Source organism: Lissotriton vulgaris, chromosome 6, assembly GCF_964263255.1.
Source record: "Lissotriton vulgaris chromosome 6, aLisVul1.2, whole genome shotgun sequence".
Lineage (NCBI taxonomy): Eukaryota > Metazoa > Chordata > Amphibia > Caudata > Salamandridae > Lissotriton > Lissotriton vulgaris.
Window position 1 is genome coordinate 63,347,930 of NC_141694.1, and position 22,728 is coordinate 63,370,657.

The following is a 22,728-nucleotide window of genomic DNA, read 5'->3' on the forward strand; positions in this document are numbered from 1 at the left end:
AGCGTTGAGCTCCCACTCGTGGGATGCCGATGTCTGCCTGCTGAGCCAGTCTGCTTGAATGTTCTCCTTCCCTGGTAGGTGTATGGCCAGTAGGTCTATCCTGAGGGGAATGTCCAATCTCCAAATCTCCTGCGCCAGTGTCGAAAGCGTGGTTGACTGTGTTCCACCCTGCTTGTTGATGTAGAACATCGCTCTGGTGTTGTCCGTCTGCAGCAACACCTTGTGCTTGTACAGTCTTGTTTGGAATGCTTTCAGTGCCAGGAAGATTGTTTTCAATTCTAGGTAATTGATGTGCTCTGTCGCATCTGTTGGTGTCCACAGACCCCTCACTTTGAGTTCCTCCATGTGAGCGCCCCATCCCTTCAGGGATGCGTCTGTGGTGATGGTCACAGTTGGTGTTGGGGGTGTTAGAGGCTTTCCCTTTGTTATGTTTTCCATGGTCCACCATGCCATCTCCTTCTGCACTGTGTGCGTCACAATCACTAGATCCTCCCAACTGCCTGAAGCCTGTGACCATTGTTCCTGGAGCCATTTCTGGATGGGTCTCATGTGAAGTCGTACATTTGGTACCAGGTGGATGCATGATGCCATCATCCCCAAGATCTTGCTCGCAGTCCTCACTGTCCGAGCTTGTCCCCTCCGGTAGAGGAGAGTTTCCCTCACCAGGGCCCTTGCTCTCCTGTCGCTGGGGAACACCCTGCCCTGTGAGGTGTTGATCTGTGCCCCCAGGAAGATCTTTACTTGCTCCGGCTCCATTGATGATTTCTTCCAATGGATGGAGAACCCCAGGTTTATTAGCGTGCTCGTCACTGTATGTGCGTCTTTCTTGCATTTCTGGTAGGAGTTTGCTTTCACTAACCAGTCGTCCAGGTAAGGGTATACGTGTATTCCCTGCCTTCGCAGGTGCGCTGCGACTGCCGCGAGGCACTTTGTGAAGACCCTCGGTGCGGATTTTAGCCCGAAGGCTAGTGTTGTGAACTCGTAGTGGCTTTCTCCGATCGTGAACCTGAGCATATGCTTGTGCTTCACGTTCCTATGGGATGTGCAGGTAGGCGTCCTTGAGGTCTATCGTGACCATGAAGTCTCCGATCTGCAATTGCGGTAGCACCTCCTGCAGAGAGGTCATTTTTAATTTTTGTGTTCTTATAAATTTGTTCAGGAACCTCAGGTCCAGGATGGGTCTCATCGTCTCGTCGACCTTTGGCACGAGAAAATACGTTGAGTATATTCCCTTGTTTCTTTCCTTGAAGGGAACCCGTTCTATGGCCTGCTTTTGTAGGAGCTCCTTTGCTTCTTCCTGAAGCAGCTCTAGCTGTTCGTTTGCTAGTGGCTTTCTCTTTGGTCTCCTGCTTGGTGGCCTCCCTTCCAATTCTATGCAGTATCCGAATTGGATGATGTTGAGGATCCATTTGTCTGATGTGATCTCTCTCCATTCCTGGAGGTAGAATCTTAATCTTCCACCCACTGGTGTTATGTGGTGGTAGGTGTCCAGTTTGTCTTGACCCCTTTGTACGTGTTGCCCCCTGGGATCTTTTCTGTGGGCAGGCACACGGATCTGTTCAAAGTCATTTAGAGGCGGGCTGCTGGCCCCCTCTTTTATGCTGTCCTCGTCCATTTCCTCTCCCTCGAAAGGACTGGCCTCTCGACTGGTACTGCCAGGACTGCTTCTGCTGACTCGGCTGCGCCTGCGAGTCCGTCTGGTGCGTCTGCTGGAAAGCCTGGTGTGAAGTACCTGGCTGGTTTCCACCCCTTCCGCCGGGCCTCCGTGACTGGGTGCCCCTCTTGTTGCCTCTGAACTGCAATGCTCCCACAGATCTTGCAGTTTCATTGTCTTTCTTTAGTTGACTGAGTTTGTCGTCAACCGTTGTTCCGAACAGCGTCTCGCCGCTGAACGGTGTGTTCAAGATGCTGTGTTGAACCTCTGGTTTGAAGCCCGAGATTCTGAGCCATGCGTGTCTTCTTTCGGTGACACCCATCATCATGAGCCTGCTGGAGGTGTCTGCTCCATCCAGGGCTGTCTTGAGGCAACAATTTGCCGCATTCTTCCAGTCTTCCACCAGTTTCTCGGCCTTCTGCCTGGGCTCCTGGGGCAGGTCTTTCACCAGCCGTCCCAGCTCCTCCATGATCTGGTACATGGGCCTGTTTATGAGGGCATTGGAATTAGCCATGCGCCATTGGGTCGCGGCATTCCGTTCGATCCTCCTGCCCACTAAGTCCATCCTTTTGCTCTCCTTATCAGGTGGTGGGCCAGAAGTGGAAGCCACGTTGGCCCTCTTCCTTGCTGTGGCCGTGATGATGGAGTCAGCCGAGACCATGCCTCGAATGTAGGCTGGGTCCTTTGATGAATGCTTGTACTTCTTTTCCGTTCTGGGAGTGACTGCCTTGCATGTTGCGGGCTCCCTGAATGCTTCCATCCCCAGCGCCAAGACGCTATTGAGCATAGGCAGATACTGGCTCCTTGTTTGCGTGGGGAGTAATGTCTCAAGAAGAAAGTCCGCTTTTTGCTTCTCTTCATCGAGCTTGAGTTTAAAAGCTGCTGCCTCAGACTTTATCACCGAGTTGTAGGCCCGATGTTGTCCGGCGGCGAAGGCCTCGAGGGATATGTGTTGACCGCCTCTTCCGGGCTCTCGGTGTCGACATCCAGATAATCCTCCTCCTGCGTGTCAGAGGTGGCCGACTCGGCGTCCATCCTGCTGTCCTCTTCTTCCCCATAGCTGTAACTCTCGTAGGGGTCCTCGTCATCTTCCTGGTCGTCGACCATTTCGACTCCAGGCTCATGCTCCTCAACATTTTCGTCTTCCTACTCGACCAGATCTAGCACGGGTGGCTTAGTCTTGTGGGGAATCATGAAGGCTCTCATCTTGGTGTCGAAATCTTTCTTCTGCTGCAAGAGGTTTTCCATTTCGGCTTCTAGTCGCCTTCTTTTCTTCTCCATCTCGGCCGCGTTGTCCGCGCCGGAATGTTCGGCCCCTCTGTTCTGCGCCTGGCTCGGCGGCGAGATCTTCGGTGCCGACGACTTGGACGTCAAACTGGGTTTCGGGTCCCTGGACGGCGTCGGGGCTTTAGGGTCTTTCTCCCTCGGCGTCGATCGGTCCCTTTCGGGGGCGATTTTCGACGACTTCGGCTGTTCAACAGCTCTCGGCGCCGGGGACTCCTTCTCAGAGGATCCGCTGGGCCTGTGGGTAGTCACGGACGCCAGGCGTTTCTGCGTCGGCGCTTGCGGGGTCTTGCCCTCGTTTTTTCGAGACTCAGTCTCTCATGTTCTTGGGGAACGAGTCTCCTACCTTATCCGATGTCTTCGTGTAATCGGTCTCTACGACCGTGTAGCTGTCGTCTTCGGCGGCAGCGTTCACTTTCCTCCGAGGACATCCCCAGCTCGTACAGCGATGGCGTCGGGGCTTTTCCTTGGAGGGTGGCGTGCGCCACCCTCTGGCTCTTTCTCACACGAAGGGTCTTCGGGGCGAAGACAGAGCAGGCGTTGCAGTCCTCGCTTCTGTGGTCTACCGGTAGGCAAAGGTTGCAAACCGGGTGTTGGTCTTTCTGCGCGTACTTGTGCTGGCAGTTACAGCAGAACTTGAACGGCGTGTTATCCATCATCGAGGGTTCAGGCCTCCCTGGCCGCGTGGACGTCGACGATCATCGAAGTCCTCGATGATTTTCCCTTCTTTTTCGCTGGTCCTTGATCGGCGAAGTCTTCCTTCAGTCTTCTCGTGAATTTTTCTTTGAACTTTCTCCAAAAATGTCTGGAGCCCAACGGGAACGATCCAGACCCGACCGCGGAAAAAAGAATCTGAAGATGGCGCCCAAGGGTGGGAGCTTCCGCAGGAAGCATGCCGACGTCACCGGAAATGCACCCAAGGAGGAGCGACGAAAAAAAAAAAACCCCAAAGAAAAGACTACGAATCCGGACCCAAACAAAAGACCGCGGAATATGCAAAGCATAGTGAATCCAGAAAGATTCACACTGCAAAACTACAGTGCTGTGAGTTGTAGGAAGGTGGATACCGGACTATGGTTACCCCCAACTTTTTGCCTGGTGTTTTGCTGGTTTTCCGACTTAGTTGGCCTGGGACCCTGCTAATCAGGACCCCAGGCCTACTGCTCTCTCTGTAAAATGGATTCCCTGTACCCTAGGTACATATCCAATTGGTACTGGGCCACCTTATCAGACCCTGTAACTCAGGGCTTAGGTGTACCCAGGGCCTACCAGGGGCTGCAGCATGTATTATGCCACCCCTGGCTGGCCATCTAAATCTGACACAACTGGCTGCACGGCAGCTGGGGCAAGGTGGTGTAATCACCCTTTGCTTTAGATATAGTATACCTATATCTAACCCTAAAATGGACACCCGTATTCCTATCAGTCACTCCTGTGGCAGGCCTTGACAATCCTGAAGGCAGAGTGCTTGGAATCGTGTGAGATGGTGCTCTGGCATGAGCTGAGCCCGTTTGCAGCTTGCGGAACCAAGTCCTAATAGCTGTTCCATGATAACGCATACCATATACTCTTAAGTGCATTATAATCCTCGCGGTTAAATGCTAACTCTGGTATCGCTTTACCAAAACATGTCGAGAAAGGTGTCATACGAATTGGAATACTAACCCCTCGCCAATTCTGGCGACGGGGTTAGCATTCCACCCTTCTAGAGGGACACGACATGTATGTAACTGTGAACCCCGGTTAAAGTTAACTCGAGCCTCAGCATCACAAAATGGATGCTGCCACCACAGACACAAGTCTGATCCCCTGCAGCTGGGAGTCCTTCCAGCGAGGGGAGCTTGTACAAAGGGTTTCCTGTCAGGGGCGGTGCTAGCACCATCCCAGACAGGGTTTTGTGTATCCTGGGTAGGCAGGGCTTTAGAGGAAGGTGACTGCAAGTGGCACCCCGGTGCTCACTATGCATCTGCCGGCTAGAACCAGTTCCAGGGGCACACCAGCCCCTGAGCTGGGGAAAGTCCGGCATGGGAGAGGGGTGTAACCACCCCCCTTCCTGGTCCCACCCATGGGCAGGACCTAGTCGCGTGCCAGCCCCTTTTCCTAGTATAAAGATAGGAGCGGGCCCCCTTCCAAATTAGATCATCTTTGAATCCTGAAACTACTTCCTACGAAAGGAACTCTCGACTTCTTCTCAAGACTTCTCCCTTGTGACTAAGGAGTAGTCACCCTGCATCCGCAGGCACCATCCAAGAACACTGCGGTTTGCTGCACGTCCTTCCGCCGGAATCCGACTGACCAGCACGACGAGAACCGGCTTCCCTGGCACCTCTGACCTCTACCCACATCGTCAGCTCAGCTGAGATCCGTGGGTGCGACGAGACCTCGAGGGACCGGCCATCTTCAAGACTGCACGACTCTTGCCCAGCACGACCGCCGAGGGATCCTCGAGTGGGTGCTTTGGGGTCCGAGAAGCCCCAACCATGAGCAGCTCTAGCACCGAAGTTCAGCCTCCCAGCCTCCACGAGATCTGCGTGGGGCCCTTCTGCCTGTTTGCTGCTCACCGCGTTGTCTGGCTACTAGCCCGCTGGCTTGTGGCCTTCACGACGACGACTGACGAAATCAACACCGCTGGTCTGGTTGCTCCAGACTGGCCCTAGCTCCCTTCCAAAAGAGGAGCACCCCGGACCCTCCTGGTCCACTCCAGACGCCATTTTGAGTCCACCGCGTGGCCTTGAATTTGCCAAGACTTGTTGCCCCAATCCTGGGTCCAGCGACGTCGACAGCAGCAACCATCGTGGGACAGCTCGTACCTCCATCCTGGTCGCCGACAACGCCTCCTGGTCCGTGAGACTGCAGAGCCCAGCGTCGCCCACTCACCTGGTCGAGGTGGGTCCATCTGGTGCCATCCTGGTGCCCATCTAATCACTGGCTAGTGATTCAGAACTTGGTCCCCTCTGCTTACAGGTGTCTTCCATCTTCGATCCAGGCTTGGATCCACCGAACAATCTTCACTGGTCGCCTGCCAGCAACAACTTCTTTCAGGCTCCATAGACTGCAACGAGGATTCCCGACGTCTTTTCAGACCTATGCAGCCGCAGCCCCTGGGCTAGGTAACTTCGGCATTTCGGTGCCCCAGCATAGCCTCACTATCCAAGGGTCCAGATCCTTTTTAGTTTTCAGCCTACCTAGTCGGATTTGTCCGATATCCTTAACTTTGTAATTCCTAGCAACCATAGACTTTGTCCCGCATCCCGCGTGCGAGTGCACACTCTGCACCCGAGTCCCCTAGGCCTCCTGCTAGTAATCTGAAGGTTCAGTAGTCAAGTCCTAGCGATTCCAAAGCCTATTAGTATAGTACTTACCTGCTAGTAATTTCGCATTCCACTTTTGTAGTATATGGTTTTTCGTGCCCCTCGGGCATTTGTGTTAATTGTGCAACTTAAAGTATTTTGGTAAGAGTTTTGTTGTGTGCTTAGTACCCTGTCCTCAAAGAGTACAGGGCTGCTGTGATCTAAATAAATACACTGTTTATTTTCATAACACTTGTGTGGTGTCCTTTCACTTGGTGTTCAAGGGGTATATGTGATGGTATAACAGCTGGCTTAACACGCCCTCTAGAGTCTAGCCTAAAGACTGCTCTTGTCCATGCTACTAGGATAGCTGGTCTATCGGTTGACTTACAACCAATCATCAATACGTTTTGGACTGATACATAGTGATCACTAGAATAGTGAGCACTGCATATCAGGCCAACTTCTCACATGAGTTATTCTGGGTACACGTTTATTTGGATAAACACACACACATATATATATATATATATATATATATATATATATATATATATATATATATATATATATATATATATACATATACATATAAACATACATATTTTTGTATATGCTCTGGGGTCCCAGCGCGTGGGCGGAACTATTCAGTGCTTATAACTATTGAGGAGTATCTCCTGGAAGAGAAGCACACAATGGTGTCCGAGGAAAAGCACTTGCACTCTCGTAGAGTACTTAACGATAGACAATACCGACGCGAGTCCTAAAGACCTTTTGGTCTCAAGCAAAGTAAGTTAAACAACTATCGATTTCGACAGAGGGAACCGAAACACATCCGAACCCAATGGTGGAAAAAAACAATCTGGGGATGGAGTCGATGCCCATGCGCACTGTAGTCCAGGGGAGGAGCCACATATCTCGTGATACTTCGAAGACTCTTCCAGGACAACAATGTGCAATCATCCAGACCCAACACTAGGCGGCGATCTATGCACAGATATGAATTCAGCAGCCCACATGCCTCGAACATGTAGCACCTTGAAAAGTGAGCAATTTAAGAACACTGCAATACGTCCATGCTCTGACGGAAATCAACTGAGGGGTAACCAAAGGATCGTCGCACAGCCACACGCTCTTAAACATCTACATGGCCTCTTCACCAGACAGCAAAGACGCAGCATTTTATCCTACGCCGACGACATCCAGCTCATCCTCTCCCTCACTAAGGAGCCAATTTCCACCAGGCTCAACGTCCAAGAAGGAATGAAGGACGTTGCATCCTGCCTGAAGCTCAACTCCGAGAAGACAGAGGGCCTCGTGCTCGGACCCTCCCCCTCTGCATGGGAGAACACCTGGTGGCCCACTGCCCTCAGCAGCTCTCCCACCTCCACGGACCACATTCCGTAACCTCGGAATCGTACTCGACTCCTCCCTCTCCAAGACCCAACAGGTCAACACCATCGCCCCCAGCTGCTTCAGCATCCTATGAAAGACCTTCAACTGGATCCCCCCAATCAGGGAAGACCGTCACCCACACACTCATAACCAGCAGACTGGACTACGGAAAAGCGCTCTACACCGGGATCAACAAGTCGCTGCTCCGCAAACTCCAGACCATACAAAACACCGCAGACACCTCGTGTCCTCGGCATCTCTCGACACAAGTGCATCACCCAACACCTGCAGAATCTCCACTGGCTCTCCATAGGAAAGAGAATAACCTTCAAGATACTCACCCACGCCTACAAATGCCTTCACTAACACCGGACCCAAATACCTCAACAAGAGAATCTCCTTCCACGCACCCAAGCGAAACCTCCGATCCACCGACCTTGCCCTCGCCGTAATCCCGCGGATCAGCAGAGCCAGAACAGAGGGAAAAGCTGTCTCGTACATCGAGGCCAAGACCTGGAACAAACTCCTAATCGACTTCAGACGAGCCCTCTCGCTGAACATCTCAAGACTCTTCGACTGACCGGAGTTGCTTAACATCACTCCCCTCCCATCTTCCCCTAGCGCCTTGAGACCCTCACAGGTGAGTAGTGTGCTTACAATTACCCTGATTGATTGATGGCCCAGGGCGGGAAATACCCAAAAGGAGAAAGAAAAGCAACAAATAAGAAGCAAGGGAATGAGTGACAATGAAGCCAACCACTGGTAAGCAATAGGCGAATAGTAAGCCCACTGCATGATAAAATATGTCTCACAACTTACAATGCATGCACGGTTTTAGGCAAGATCCTAATAATTATTCAAAACAGTCCATAGAACTGCATTTACAAGCATGGTCACTGATTTGAGAGGTGGGATGAAGCGATACTGTGCTATCTAACCTATGCTAAATTTAATTATAGGAAATAATGAAAAATATATAGCATACCAGTTCGAATATAAGTTGTAGAAAAAGTCCTGTATATTTGTATGCTCTGGTTGGTAAACAGGTGTGTTGGAAACAAAATGCAAAGACTGGTAAACTTCTGAAACAGAAAGAGAAAACACAACATGTTACTTGCAACACAAGTTCTGGCTAGTGACGTTTGCCCTCTGTACAAAACATTTGGTTGTAAATCTCAAGATGGCAGAAAAGACACTACATTCAGTATCAATGACTCCTCATACTGGTGTGACAAAAAAAAGACTAGGTTAATTGCACTCTACATTATAATCAAAAACTATTTTCACTGGTTCACTGACACCTTAGATCAAGGCTAAATATGTGTATGGAAAACACACACGTGCACCTCCCTCAACCGTTTTCAGTCAAACTCCTAACTCAATGAAATAAAATAAATCTTCGATAACACAAACTTCCTACAAGAAGACACAGATGAATTGAAATTATTTTGTGCAATAGGAAACTATTGTTTATTCCAAAGAGACACAATTCTTAACTTAATTGTAATAAGCAGATATAATATACACAAAAGGGGAAGGGGATGGAGGAGTGGTGGGTGGGTGTGTGTGTGTGTGTGGGTGTGGGTGTGGGTGTGGGTGGGTGTGTGTGTGTGTGTGTGTGGGGGGGGGGGGGGTGGGGGGGGGGGTGATAAGGCCAAAATCTGCTTTTGCTCATTACAAATTCAGGACTTTCAGGCAAGATGGCGGCCGTGAGCAGGGCCGTGTGAGTGGTTGTTCAATACATGTTTACAGTATAGTCGAATGTTGACAACTGATTAAATATTTTGTTTTATTGTGAAACTTTTTATAGCCTCTGGTTTAAATAAAGTATTTATGAACTAAATATATATATATATATATATATATATATATATATATATAAAACATGTGTCAAACCTATGGTTTTTTCAGTGAATTTCATAGGTTTTGTAAATGTTACTTCCTAACTATAACGTGTGTAAAACCTTTGGTTTTTCAGTATATATATATATATATATATATATATATATATATATATATATATATATATATATATATATATATATATATATATATATATATATATATATATATATATATATACACTGAAAAAACCAAAGGTTTTACACACGTTATAGTTAGGAAGTAACATTTACAAAACCTATGAAATTCACTGAAAAAACCATAGGTTTGACACATGTTATAGTTAACTGGACATTTTACTCATATAAAACCAATGAAATTCCCCCGTTATAGTTACTTCAGCTAACTATAACTCGCGCGCCCGCAATGCACTGCTGATGACGTCACATATTACATCACTCATGCTTTGAACATTTTAGTTTCTATTTTTAAATGTGTGTATCAAAGGTTATATTACGCTGAGAGGAGGTCTACCACTCTTTTACAAGGATGATGTCATCAGTGATGTTATTTCAGATATCATCAGTGATGTCATGAGTGATGTTACGGACCATGTCATGAGTGATATAATATGTGACGTCATCAGCAGTGTATTGCGGGCGCGCGAGTTAGAGTTAGCTGAAGTAACTATAACGGGGGAATTTCATTGGTTTTATATGAGTAAAATGTCCAGTTAACTATAACATGTGTCAAACCTATGTTTTTTTCAGTGAATTTCATAGGTTTTGTAAATGCTACTTACTAAATATAACGTGTGTAAAACCTTTGGTTTTTTCAGTGAATTTCATAGGTTTTTTGAATGCTACTTCCTAACTGTAACGTGTTTAAAACCTATGTTTTTTTCAGTGAATATATATATATATATATATATATATATATATATATATATATATATATATATATTCATTCTTTCATACCATACTTCACGATTAGAGAAGGCGCTGACTCCGTGACTCTGAATCCAAACTTTTATTCTTTGATCAGTGTCTGCTTAGACGCGTTTCGGCGTTTCTGCCTTGTTCACTTTCAGTGAATATATATATATATATATATATTATATATATATATATATATATATATATATATATATATATATAATTTCTATGGCAAAATGAAACCCCTCATTTTGTTCCTTTTCGAATTAAATGTATTAAGTGTTACCACTTTATTCCAATCAAGATGTCTTCAGGTGTGCCATACTTTTGTCATAAGTAAGACTGTTAGCGTTCTAGTTGTTCTTTAGAACACTCTGGGACATTCTGTCATTGGGCTATAGTTGGGCTGCATCTGGCTGATATTTTGGCTACATTTGGGCTCTTTTGCCTCTGGTGGCCATCTTGGGAGACTGCATATCAGAATTTTTTTAATGAAATATAAGAGGATTTGAGAAGTCACTCAAAATGTGCCCTAATTTTTCTTTCTTCAGCACTAATCATAATTTCTATGGCAAAATAAACCCCCTCATTTTGTTCCTTTGCAAATTAAATGTTTTAAGTGTTAACACTTTATTCCAATCAAGATGACTTCAGGTGTGCCATACTTTTGTCATAAGTAAGACTGTTAGCGCTCTAGTTGTTATTTAGAACACTCTGGGACATTCTGTCATTGGGCTATAGTTGGGCTACATCTGGCTGATATTTGGACTACATTTGTTTTTTTTTGTCCCTGGTGGCCATCTTTGGGCTACATTGGGCTACATTTGGGCTCTAGATATATATAGCCCAATGTAGCCCAATATATATTTTTTCAAAGGTAATTTTCTCAGCAACTACTGAACAGATTTACACCATTCAAAGAAAAGCGTAATCTGCGAGCTGGACTCTACCTTTCTACCAAATTTCTTATAAATCCATTCAGCCGTTCAAGCTGTAGCCGTGTCTAAACGTCCTATGGAAAATAACATGGGGAAAACACGTTTTGGGACCCCCCTTTTATCTCAGCTCCCACTTGACGAATCCCCCCCAAACTTTCAGGGAAGGAGCGGAGCAGGCCATCTTCTTTGAGAAATCCGCAAAGATTCGTCCACCGGCGCCAAAGTTATTCTCAATAGAATGTTGCGGATTTCCTATGGAAACTAGGTCCTAACTATAACTACCTACTGGCGACCGCCAGTAGGAGATATATATATATATATATATATATATATATATATATATATATATAAACAATTCCTGCACTGAAGAACCGGAGAGACAGCGGGGATTACAGGAAAGGAATTTATTTCAGCAGTGTCCGCATTCCCCCTCCTATAGATCCCGGCGCAGTTTGTCGAAGACAGTCCGTCTATAGGTTTCAATTGAACATAAAAAAGATACAACCCACTACGCAAGCAACTTTCACGTATTGTATAGTTCACCCGAACCGGGTGTGTCAGACCACTAAATTTCGCCCATATTTTATGAGGCCCTGAAGATTCGCAGTTTGTTCCCTGCGATGAAACACGTGTTGGCCTGTACAGAGGAACATTAAACTGGTGGACAACACCAAGAACTTTACGTCTTTTGAACTTTTATATTTGTACTAATGTTCTGCTACGATGAAAGTCTTGATGTGCACAGTTAACTAGCTTAACCAAGACCAAATTTACCAAGAAAATACTGACCTTATATAGTGCAGGGGCTACGTTGTTTTTTTGCAATTTGCGTGGATCTCCTTGGTCCAACCTTGAGCGGTTGTGAGGGATTACCGCCCGCCCTTTTGCCTATACTTTTTACTTGATGTTACTTGACACGTTGCAGTTACTCAGGTGTGCGCCTAGTCACTTCTGGAACCCCCCAAAAACCCTCCCAGCTGTATAACTGAGCTATCAGTGCAGTCTGCATTCCGCCAGTAGGCAAATGGTTATTTTTGAGCCACAGGAGCCTTGCACCAAGTTCGGGCCTTTTTCTCTCCTGTGGCAGTGTGAGATTAAGAGTCTGCAAGTGACACAAGGAATGGCCTGTAGGCTGGCACCGCATTCCTTCTATTCACCAATTCATTAAAAACACTGAAACTAATCACTATTTTTTTTAAGATTAACTTTCTGTGACGTTGGCTGAAAAAGTACTTTATCCTATTGGCTCATCCATCACCTGCTTTCCCCATCACTACCTCGAAGATAATCCATGCTCATTTTATCAAACTGGACAATGCACTGTCCACTACATCATAAGACAAATACAAATAGGAAGCAACGTGTTTGCAAATTGTTATTGTTGATAATTAGATGAAATTATTACCTGCAACAGGTGTAGACACGTCAAGCCTATAAAGAGCCTTAGCAAATTGGTACATCATCCTGGAAAAATATTCTGGCAAATGAATATTTTGTTGAGTACTGAAAAGAAAAAAGGTTGATAAATGTGAGTATAGACATCTGGCTAACAATCGTAACAATTCTCACAGAAAGATATGTAGATGACAAGACTGTTTAGGGGAACGTACACCCCTTTTAACTGTGGCAAGTTATTTCAAAATATCAACTACTGGGAAATGACTGAGTTGTTCGTAAATAACTTTTCAATTTGAGGGCCCCAAGAAATCAAATATGGACTGCATTTCATGTCTGGAGGGCCAACATTTGTTTTTCATGTGGCCAACATAAGTTGGCCCTATAAACACCTACTTTAAAGCTCTAAATCAGATTTAGAAATCTATTATAGTGACAATCCAAAATCTAGGATGAATATGAGAAAGAAGTGGGTAGAGGTAAGGAGTCTGCATGCAGCAGTACAGGTTTAAGGGCCAAAGTAAGACAGGCAAAGAGTCCAAGAGAAGCGGTTTAATTACCTGCTAACACCAGGCAAAATAGTTATACAAATAACACAGACAATTCCTCTAAGGCACTATACTCTCTCAATTAAGCAGCCCAGCACATTTTCTTCAAATGCTGCAGACTTCAGTTTTTGCTAGGTTGAAGCTTACCAGAAAGCACTGCTGTTCGGCTTGCTAAAGACAATCTTGGGGACATTTAAAGAGCTTGCCTGGGAATGCATTCAGTCTGCTGCTTACCATTGGCTTTTTGGCTCGTGACTCACATTTATTTTCTGGTTTTCTATTTGCTGGCTTTATTTGTTTTAGGCTGTCCAGCTTCAGTTCATCCCTCCTAAAGAACGAAGCCTTTTCACACTACCTTCTCCTTGTATTCCCCCACAAGCACTCCTTTATGTAAACCGGCCTGTACATTTTGTTCTTATCTTGTCACATTTGCTGTGCATTCAAAGACAGAGGTCAAATGTCAGGCTCTATCTTCTGAGTGAGCTTGGTGTTTACTTTTCTTTCTCTGACTTCAAAGTGAGAGGATTTATGTGACAATCTTGCTGGATAGTGGGGGGTAGGAAAAGGTTTGTTTCTAGCACACAGCAACATTTAAATGACCCGTGCAAGTATTTCAGTATATATCAGAATTGAGAAAGCACAAATTATAGCACATTTATTGGTAATTCTGTAGTGCGTTTGAAACAAATACTTTAATATGATCAAAACAAATTAATACACTAGGTGATGCTATTTCCACACATTATCGTTTAAACGCTGTATGTTTTATTAATAAAACTGTATGATTGTGCAAATGTAATGGCCATTTCAATTGAAAATGCTTTGTCTATAAGGCCACTCCACTATACACCACACCGCTACACTCTACGCCACTACACTCTACTGAATGCCAATGCAATCTAGTCTTCCCACGCCACTCTACAACACTGCCCTCTATGCCAATGCACTCCCCCTAGTACCACTGCCCTGTATGCATCTGCATTCTACACAATCCACTGTACAGCACTCTAATCTACTCTGCACCACTGCACACTACACCACTCTATTCTATGCAACTGCACTGTAAGCCACTCTACTCTATGCCACGTCACTACACTGAAACAATCTACTCTACACCACTGCACTCTAAACCGCTGCACTCTACGCCAATGCACTTTATGGAATTGTACTCTACACCACTATTGTCTACGCCACTATACACCACTGCACTCTACTCTTCAACACTACACTCTCCACCTCAGCTCTATGACACTCTACGGTATGCCAATGCACTCTAATCCACACCACTCCACTCTATGCCACTCTGCAACACAATTTGGTGCTTGAAGTGTCTGTCTGTCTGTCTGTGTGTGTGTGTGTGTGTGTGTGTGTGTGTGTGTGTGTGTGTGTGTGTGTGTGTGTGATCTGAAGAAGAGGGCCAAAGAGAAAAGTATAATACCCTTCTACCAGACTGGCTTTAGGTCACAGTCATCGACCTTGGACAGAGTATTGCGCTAGCGTACTTATCATCCCAGGCAACGTTGAAGAATCACCCTCCACTCTTCTGCTGTTTTGTGGACTACAGTACAGCCTTCGATAAAGTCGTTCACAAAAGATTATGGTGGAAGTTAGAAAACTGGAGCATTCCACCAAACCTTCTGAAGGTAAGTAGAACACCTTATGAAGACACCTGGGTGCTGGTCAAAACTAGTGGCTGCAGAGAGTTCCCTAAAATAATCACGGAGAATGGGCTGAAGCAAGGTTGCGTGCTGGTCCCATCCTTTTCAACTTCTATACTGCGGACCTGGGGGTGGCCCTATGAGGAGCCAGTCTAGTAGCCCCTAGACTAGGAAGCGTGAGATTGCCAGTGCTACATATACGTCGACGATACAGCCTTATTGGATCACACAAAGGTGGACTTACAAAGATCCCTAAAAGCATTAAAATGTTTCAATAATACCAACAACTTGTCAGTTAACCAGGGAAAAACCAAGGATGTCATTTTTGGGACTTACCCCCTGAAGAAGAAAACACATTGGCTAATGGGAAATTTGCTAATTAACACGGTGGCTTCATACAACTATCTAGGGGTTTGGCTGATGGAACTGGCCAAGGAGAAAGCCCACCTGAAACAGCATAACTCCAAGGCCAGTAAGGTCACACACCTACTAAAATAACTAAGCCACCACCTGATTAGCCCATCTGCTGGTCCAGTATTAACTTTCCTGAAAGCAAAACGTTAACCAGCTATTAGCTATGGTCACCTGGCCTTCCCCAGGTTACGGGATGCTTTCCTCAATTCAGCCCAAGTTAAGGCATACAAATCAGTGCTACACATTTTGAGGTCAGCTAGGAAAGCTAGGCTAAGACTGGAGTTAGGCTTAGCGGGACCAGACCTGATATGCCAGGGGGAAATCATGAAGCTATACTTAAGGATACTAAGGGCCCGGTCAATTCTCTAAAATATCATTTGCGATTTATCTTTGAGGGGTCAAGTATGGCCTGGCACACCAGCCTAGGAAAAGCGTTTAAAATATGGACGATCAAGGAAGAAAGCATAGGTTGGATATCCTCCTGAAAGCTTGGAAAAGATCCATAAACAAACAAGTATGAGAAACCTCCTTTGATTTTGATCTCAAATCTCTCTGCTCAAGCGCCCACTTAGATCGGCCGAATAATTCCTACACGGCAGGCAAAGCACAACCTTACCTAAGCGAGGCTCTCACTTCACAGGCCCAAAGCAAAATCCTTTATATGAGATGAACCATATTAGGAATTGCTAATTGCTAGGCCCGGGAAACCATAAACTACAGACTGTGTCCCTACACAGGGAATCCTGGTTGCATCTTCTATGCTGTTGCCCCAACATTAATAACGAACACGGCGACTCCTGTGCCCGATCTGTACCACCAAAATAATTCAGTCCTGCCGCGAAGAGTCAGACTTGTGCCTATCTACCACCAAAACGACGACTTTAGCAAGATTGGCAAAATTCATCTATCAAATCAGGATTGCCCTAAAAGTTGTTGACGAAAGCAATACAACTCTGGTGAAGGGTACTGCAAATTTGGTGGAAGAAAGCTGACCAGCCTTCGAAAAACATCCGCTGCTATAAACACCTCCAGAACGCCCTTTAAGACCGGGTTATTCCAAGATGGTCAATTGGAGCGCCAGGGCGTTTAGTTCATTACCCTGTAACATAGTATATTTTCCTAGGTTCAAAGTGGAGGCAATGAAGGTGTGCAAGGCCATACGACAGACCACAAACTCTGGTGAAGGCTGATCGTGTGGGCAGGGGGGGGGGGAGGGGGGGGGGCTACATTTTATCTAACAAATTGAAGTTTTTATTATCACGGTTCTAGTATTTATATGCGGATTGTTTTTACTATAATGATTTTAATTAATTGTACAGTTAATAAATAAATACAAGATACTGGGACTGAGACGGGTTGGTCTGTTTCTAGACAGCTTACAAACAGCACCAAAGTTTGGTTTCTATTGTCATTGGCAAGCATAGCAGGCGCAATGAGAGTACTATGCTACACAATAACGCAGTACCTAAATTCTATGGGCAGCATTACTCACCATTGCAGTTATTTCCAACAAACACCTTTAATCAGAGGGTTATGGCCAGTAGTGTACAGCAGAAACATGATGGCGTTTTAACAATAGGATCATAGCACTAGAATAAACTGAATGCCACTTATATCGTTTTTTTAATCTTTCCCATCCCCCCATTAATAAATGGACACCTGGGGGTTAGATGAAGAATTTTATCTAACTGGGAAAAAAAAATTCCAAAAAGCGCTCTTTTGAACATGGTCAAGGTAACCCTGACCAGTAGGAGTCAGGGTGAACCATATGATTAAGCATGCCCCCACTAGAGTGGATGAGGGTTATATATGGAGAAAAAAAATGCCAACCACTGTGTGTGGTGGCATTTAGTCACAGCTTGTTTTCCCTCATCACAAGCACCAACACCTCTATGAGAGGAATACTTCACTGGTTGCTGAGAAAAAAACATATTCGACCTCCAACCAAGTGACAGGGTGTAACTAAGGTAAAACTAAAGTGGTTTTGCAGCTGCAGGAGGTATGGGGATTGGATAGTGTGTTGCCCATGAGGACCTGGATGCTGTCAGCTGGACCCCATCTTCTACTTCAAAAGGCCTGGGAGGCCCTGTTGTTGTGGTGGAGGTTTTGACGTTGCCTCTTCTAAATGTCTCTTCCAAAGACTCAAAAGGGGAGATATTGTTGGGGGAACTGCTTAACGGCACTCAAAGATCCAGGGACTGTGCTGTGTATCTATTTTCTTTAAAGCGGTCAAGGCCAAGTTCACCCGGTCTCCAAAGAGACAGGTGCCATCAAATGCCATGTGTCAGTCAGTCAGTCACATAACTTTATTCGATTCGAATGAATCATAAACGTTCACAGAAGAAAAAGTATACATTCCAGAATAAGTTTCTACACCAAAAATCTTAAGTATACAGGATAAAGACAGCTTGCGGCCTAATCACATAACCCCTGTATATTACTTTTACATTGCATAACGTTTCCATATTATCACTATCACTGCTGCAGCAATTCCCCCTCTGTGCTGCAGAAACTTCTTTCCCATTGTTCATGATGAGCTCAACACGTCATAAGCACAGGACCAGTGTACTGCATGACGAGCTGAGCTGGTCAGGAGCATCAAAGGGGTAAATAAACAAATTTGATAAAAGCAGAAAGTTAAAGATGGAAATAGTTGATAATAACCATAAAAAAAATTTAAAACCCTCCTTAGAGGAGCAGGGACGAATTGTATTTAAAATCAGTTTAACCCCTTGCGTGCGGGGCGTATTTTCCACCTGTGCTGACTCCGCCTTGCGCGGGCGGAGTCATGACGGAATGGTTCCGTCATCAGCACAGCTCAACCGATGCTGATGACGGAACCGTTCTGTCATCAGCACGCAAGGGGTTAAGGAAAAGCACCCTAGGGTCTTTATATAATGAGCAAAATAGCATAATGTACATTGTACTTTGTTGTGCTAAGTTATTACACGAACAGGGGGTAGTCTCTCACACCACCCCGCCTGTTTCAGAAAGGCTACAAGAAAGTGCAGGGTGCCTAGGCGAAATCTGGTAATTAGAAAACGGGAATGAGCTGGCCGGTTAAAAGACAGATCGAATTGTTGCCAATTTGGGGGAAAACAGTCCAATCTTTCAGTGCCCCAGTGTGATATTCTTAATTCAGATCGATGTGCATCTTTTATAGCCATTTTCTTGTTAGGCCGTATGGTCTCTGGCTGGTTGTAAAAGCTTTCTAGCCCCGTCTTGTAAAAAGTTTGTTTGACATAGCATAACCACGGGACAGCCATTGCATTATTTAGATTCATACAATCTCTTAAAATACATCGCGAGTGTAGGAAGGTGGATATCGGGCTATGGTTGCCCCCAACTTTTTGCCTTGTGTTTTGCTGGTTTTCGACATAGTTGGCCTGGGATCCTGCTATCCAGGACCCCAGGCTTCCTGCTCTCTCTGTTAAAATGGACTCCATGTACCTTAGGTACATATCTAATTGGTATTGGGTCACTCTTGTAAGTCCTTGTACAGTGTACCATAGGTACCCAGGGCATAAGTGTACCCAAGGCCTACCAGGGGCTGCAGCATGTATTATGCCACAGCTGGCTGGCCATCCAAAACTGACAACTGGCTGGTAACACAGCTGGGGCAAGGTGGTGTAATCACCCTTTGCTGTAGATATAGTATACCTATATCTAACCCTAAAATGGACACATATCCTCCTATAAGTCACTCCTATGGTAGGCCTTAACAATCCTGGAGGCAGAGTGCTTGGAATTATGTGAGGTGGTGCTCTAGCATGAGCTGAGCCTGTCTGCAGCTTTCGGAACCAAGTCCTTTAGCTGTTTCCATGATAACGCTATACCATATACTCTAAAGTGCATTATAATCCTCGCGGTTATTGCTAACTTTGGCATAGCATTATCAAAACATGTCAAGTAAGGTTTCATGGAATACTACCCCCTCGCCAGTTCTGGCGACAGGGTAGCATTCCACCCTTTTAGAGGGACACGACACGTATACAACTGTGAACCCCGTTTAAAGTTAACTCGAGCCTCAACATCACAAAATGGATGCTGCCACCGATAACACAAGTCTGACCTCCTGCTGCTGGGAGTCCTTCCAGCGAGGGAGGCCTGGACAAAGGGTTTCCTGCCTTGGGAGGTGCTAGCACCACCCCAGAAGGATTTTGTGCATTAGGTAGGACAGTCTGAAAGGAATGAGACATGCCTGGGGTGTAGGAGAGTAGGGTCTGCAATCCTATGATCACCCGGACTTTTTGCTTTTGTTTCACTGGTTTAGGACTTTCTCGGGCTGCGGGCCTGCTAATCAGACCCACAGCCTAGCTGTTCTCTCTCTAAATTGATGCATGTACCTTAGGCGCATTACCCAATTGGAACTGGGCCACCCTGTCAGACCCTGTAACTCAGGGCATCGGTGTACCCAGGGCCTACCAGGGGCTGAAGCATGTATTATGCCACCCCTGGATGGCCATCTAAATCTGACACAACTGGCTGCACGACAGCTGGGGCAACGTAGCGTACCCGCTCGTTGCTTTAGGTATAGTAGCCCTATATCTAACCACACAATGGACACCCGAGTTCCTATCAGACACTCCTATGGCAGGCCTTGACAATCCTGAAGGCAGAGTGCTTGGAATCGTGTGAATTGGGTTCTGGCCCGAGCCGAGCCCGGTTGCAGCTGGCGGAACCAAGACCCAATGGCTGTTCCATGATAACGCGTGCCATATCGGTAACTTCGGTATTGCGTTATCCAGACATGTCGAGTAAGGTGTCATACGAATCGGGATGCTACCCCCTCACCAATTCTGGCGACGAGGTTAGCATTCCGCCCTTCTAGAGGGACACGACATGTATGTAACTGTGAACCCCGGTTAAAGTTAACTAAAGCCTCAGCTCCACAAAATGGATGCTGCCACCACAGACACGAGTCTGACCTCCTGCTGCTGGGAGTCCTTCCAGCGAGGAGAGCTTGGACAAAGGGTTTCCTGTCAAGGGCGGTGTTCGCACCGTCCCAGACAGGGTTTGTGTATTCTGGGTAGGTAGGGCTTTGCGAGAAGGTGACTGCGGAGTGGCACCCCGGTGCTCACTACGCATCTGCCGGTCAGAACCAGTTCCAGGGGCGCCAGCCCCTGACCTGGGGACAGTCCGGCAGGGGAGAGGGGTGTAACTACCCCCCTTCCTGGTCCCACCCTTAGGGCAGGACCTAGTCATGTACCCACCCCTTTCTTTAGGATAAAGGCCGGAGCGGGGACCCTTCCAAATGAGATCATCTTTGAATCAAGAATACTTTCTACGAAAGGACTTCGAGACTCTTCTCAAGATTTCTCCCTTGTGGCTAAGGAGTAGTCACCCTGCACCAGCGGGCACCATCTAAGAACTCTGCGGTTTGCTGCAAGTCCTTCCTCAAGGAATCCGACAGCCCAGCTCGACGAGAACCGGCTTCCCTGGCACCTCTGACCTCTACCCACGTCATCAGCTCAGCTGCGATCTGTGGGTGCGACGAGACCTCGAGGGACCGGCCATCAACAAAACCTGCACGCTTTCTTAATCAGCACGACCATCGAAGCAATTCTCTGGTGAGTGCTCTGGGGTCCGAGAAGCCCCGACCCTGAGTAGCTCCAGCACTGAAGTGCAGTCTCCCAGCATCTCCACGAACTGCGTGGGGCCCTTCTGCTCGCTGCTCAGCACGTTGTCTGGTCACTAGCCGCTGGCTTGTGCCCTTCCCTGACGACATCCGACAACCAACGCTGCTGGTCTGGTTGCTCCAGACTGGCTCTTGCTTCCATCTTTGAGAGAAGCCCCCCGGACCCTCCTGGTCCACTCAAGACGCCATTTTAGGCCCACCCCGTGGCCCTGAAATCTGCCAAGGCTTGTTGCCCCAATCCTGGGCCCAGCGTCGCCGACAGCATCAACCTCCGTAGGACAGCTCGCACCTCCATCCTGGTCGCCGACAACGCCTCCTGGTCCGTGAGACTGCAGAGCCCAGCGTCGCCCACTCACCTAGGCGAGGTGACAGCCAACCGGTGCCTTCCTGGTACCCTCTGACTACTGGTTAGTAGTACGAACTTGGTCCCCTCTGCTTTCAGGTATCAACGATCTCTGATCCAGGCTTGGATCTCTACGAACTATTCAGCACTGGTCGCCGGCCAGCAACTCCTTTTCTTCCGGCTCCTGGCTCGTCAGCGAAGACCCCGACGCCTGTAAGACTTGTGCAGCCGCAGCCCTCGTGGCTAGGTAACTTCAGCATTTCGGTGCCTGCATAGCCTCCTTACTCTAGGGTCCCGAGTCCCTCGCTTCCGACTTGCCTTATCGGGTCCGCCCGAGACCACTAAACTTCCCATGTCCCCGGACACTTGTTTAAATTGTGCACTTGAAGTATTCTCCTAAGAGTTTTGGTTTGTGCTTAGTACCCTGTCCTCATAAAGAGTCCAGGGCTGTTGTGATTCTTAATAAATATTCTGTTTATTTTCATAACACTTGTGTGGTGTCCTTTCACTTGGGGTTCAAGGGGTATGTGATGGTATAACAGCTGGCTTAACACGCCCTCTAGAGTTTAGCCCGAAGACTGCTCGTATCCACACTACTAGGATAGCTGGTCTAAGGTTGACTTACAACCAATCACCATAAGGGTCGTTGGAACGATACATAGCGGTCGCTAGAATAGCGAACGCTGCATATCGGGCCAACTTCTCACATGGGGCACACAAGGTGTCCCTGTGCATAAACCGGTTCTAACCAGTTGCTGGGGCGTCCCAGCCCCAGCGCGAAACCGGACAAAGGATAGAGGGTGTAACCACCCCCCTTTCCTGGTCCCACCCATAGGAGGGACCTAGTCACAGTACAGCCCCCTTTAGGAGAATAAAGGTAGGAGCTGGTCCCATTCCAAATTAGATTAATACTGATTTGAAACTACAAAGAAGAAACTCTGGACTTCGACGTTCTGCTCCACAGAAGACTGAAGAAATCTCCCTTGTGGCCAAGGAGTGACCACCCTGCGCAAGCAGGCACCATCAAGCGTCCTAGCGGTTCACTTTGTCGTCCTTCCTGCCCGAACCAGAATTCAGAGCCCGACGAGATCCCGACTTCCAGACCTCTCCGACCTCTACCTACATCTGCAGCACAGCTGGGATCCGTGGGTGTGACGAGACACGTGGGACCGGCCATCTTGAAGAAACTGCACTTCGCTTCCAGCACGACTTCAGAGGCATCCTCGAGAAAGTGCTTTGGGGATTGAGAAGTCCCAGCCCCGAGCAGCTCCTGCACACAAGACCAGCCCTCCAGCATCCACGAGATCTGCTTGATTGCTGGTCACTTGCCGGCAGCCTAGTGGCCTCCTAGAAGACGATCCACGAAATCTACACCGCTGGTCTGGTTGCTCCAG

At 47.0% G+C, this 22,728-nt stretch overlaps 1 protein-coding gene across 1 annotated transcript in view; it reads right to left on the reverse strand.

The window, feature by feature from the left end:
* Positions 1 to 22,728, reverse strand: part of LOC147706789 (exportin-5-like) — a 1,247,062-nt gene that overhangs the window by 570,698 nt on the left and 653,636 nt on the right. The window contains exons 20-21 of the mRNA XM_086925922.1: positions 12,744 to 12,841; positions 8,609 to 8,705 (exon numbers count right to left, since the gene is read on the reverse strand). Coding sequence (XP_086782048.1) covers positions 8,609 to 8,705; positions 12,744 to 12,841 — 195 coding nt within the window. The remainder of the gene's footprint in view (positions 1 to 8,608; positions 8,706 to 12,743; positions 12,842 to 22,728) is intronic.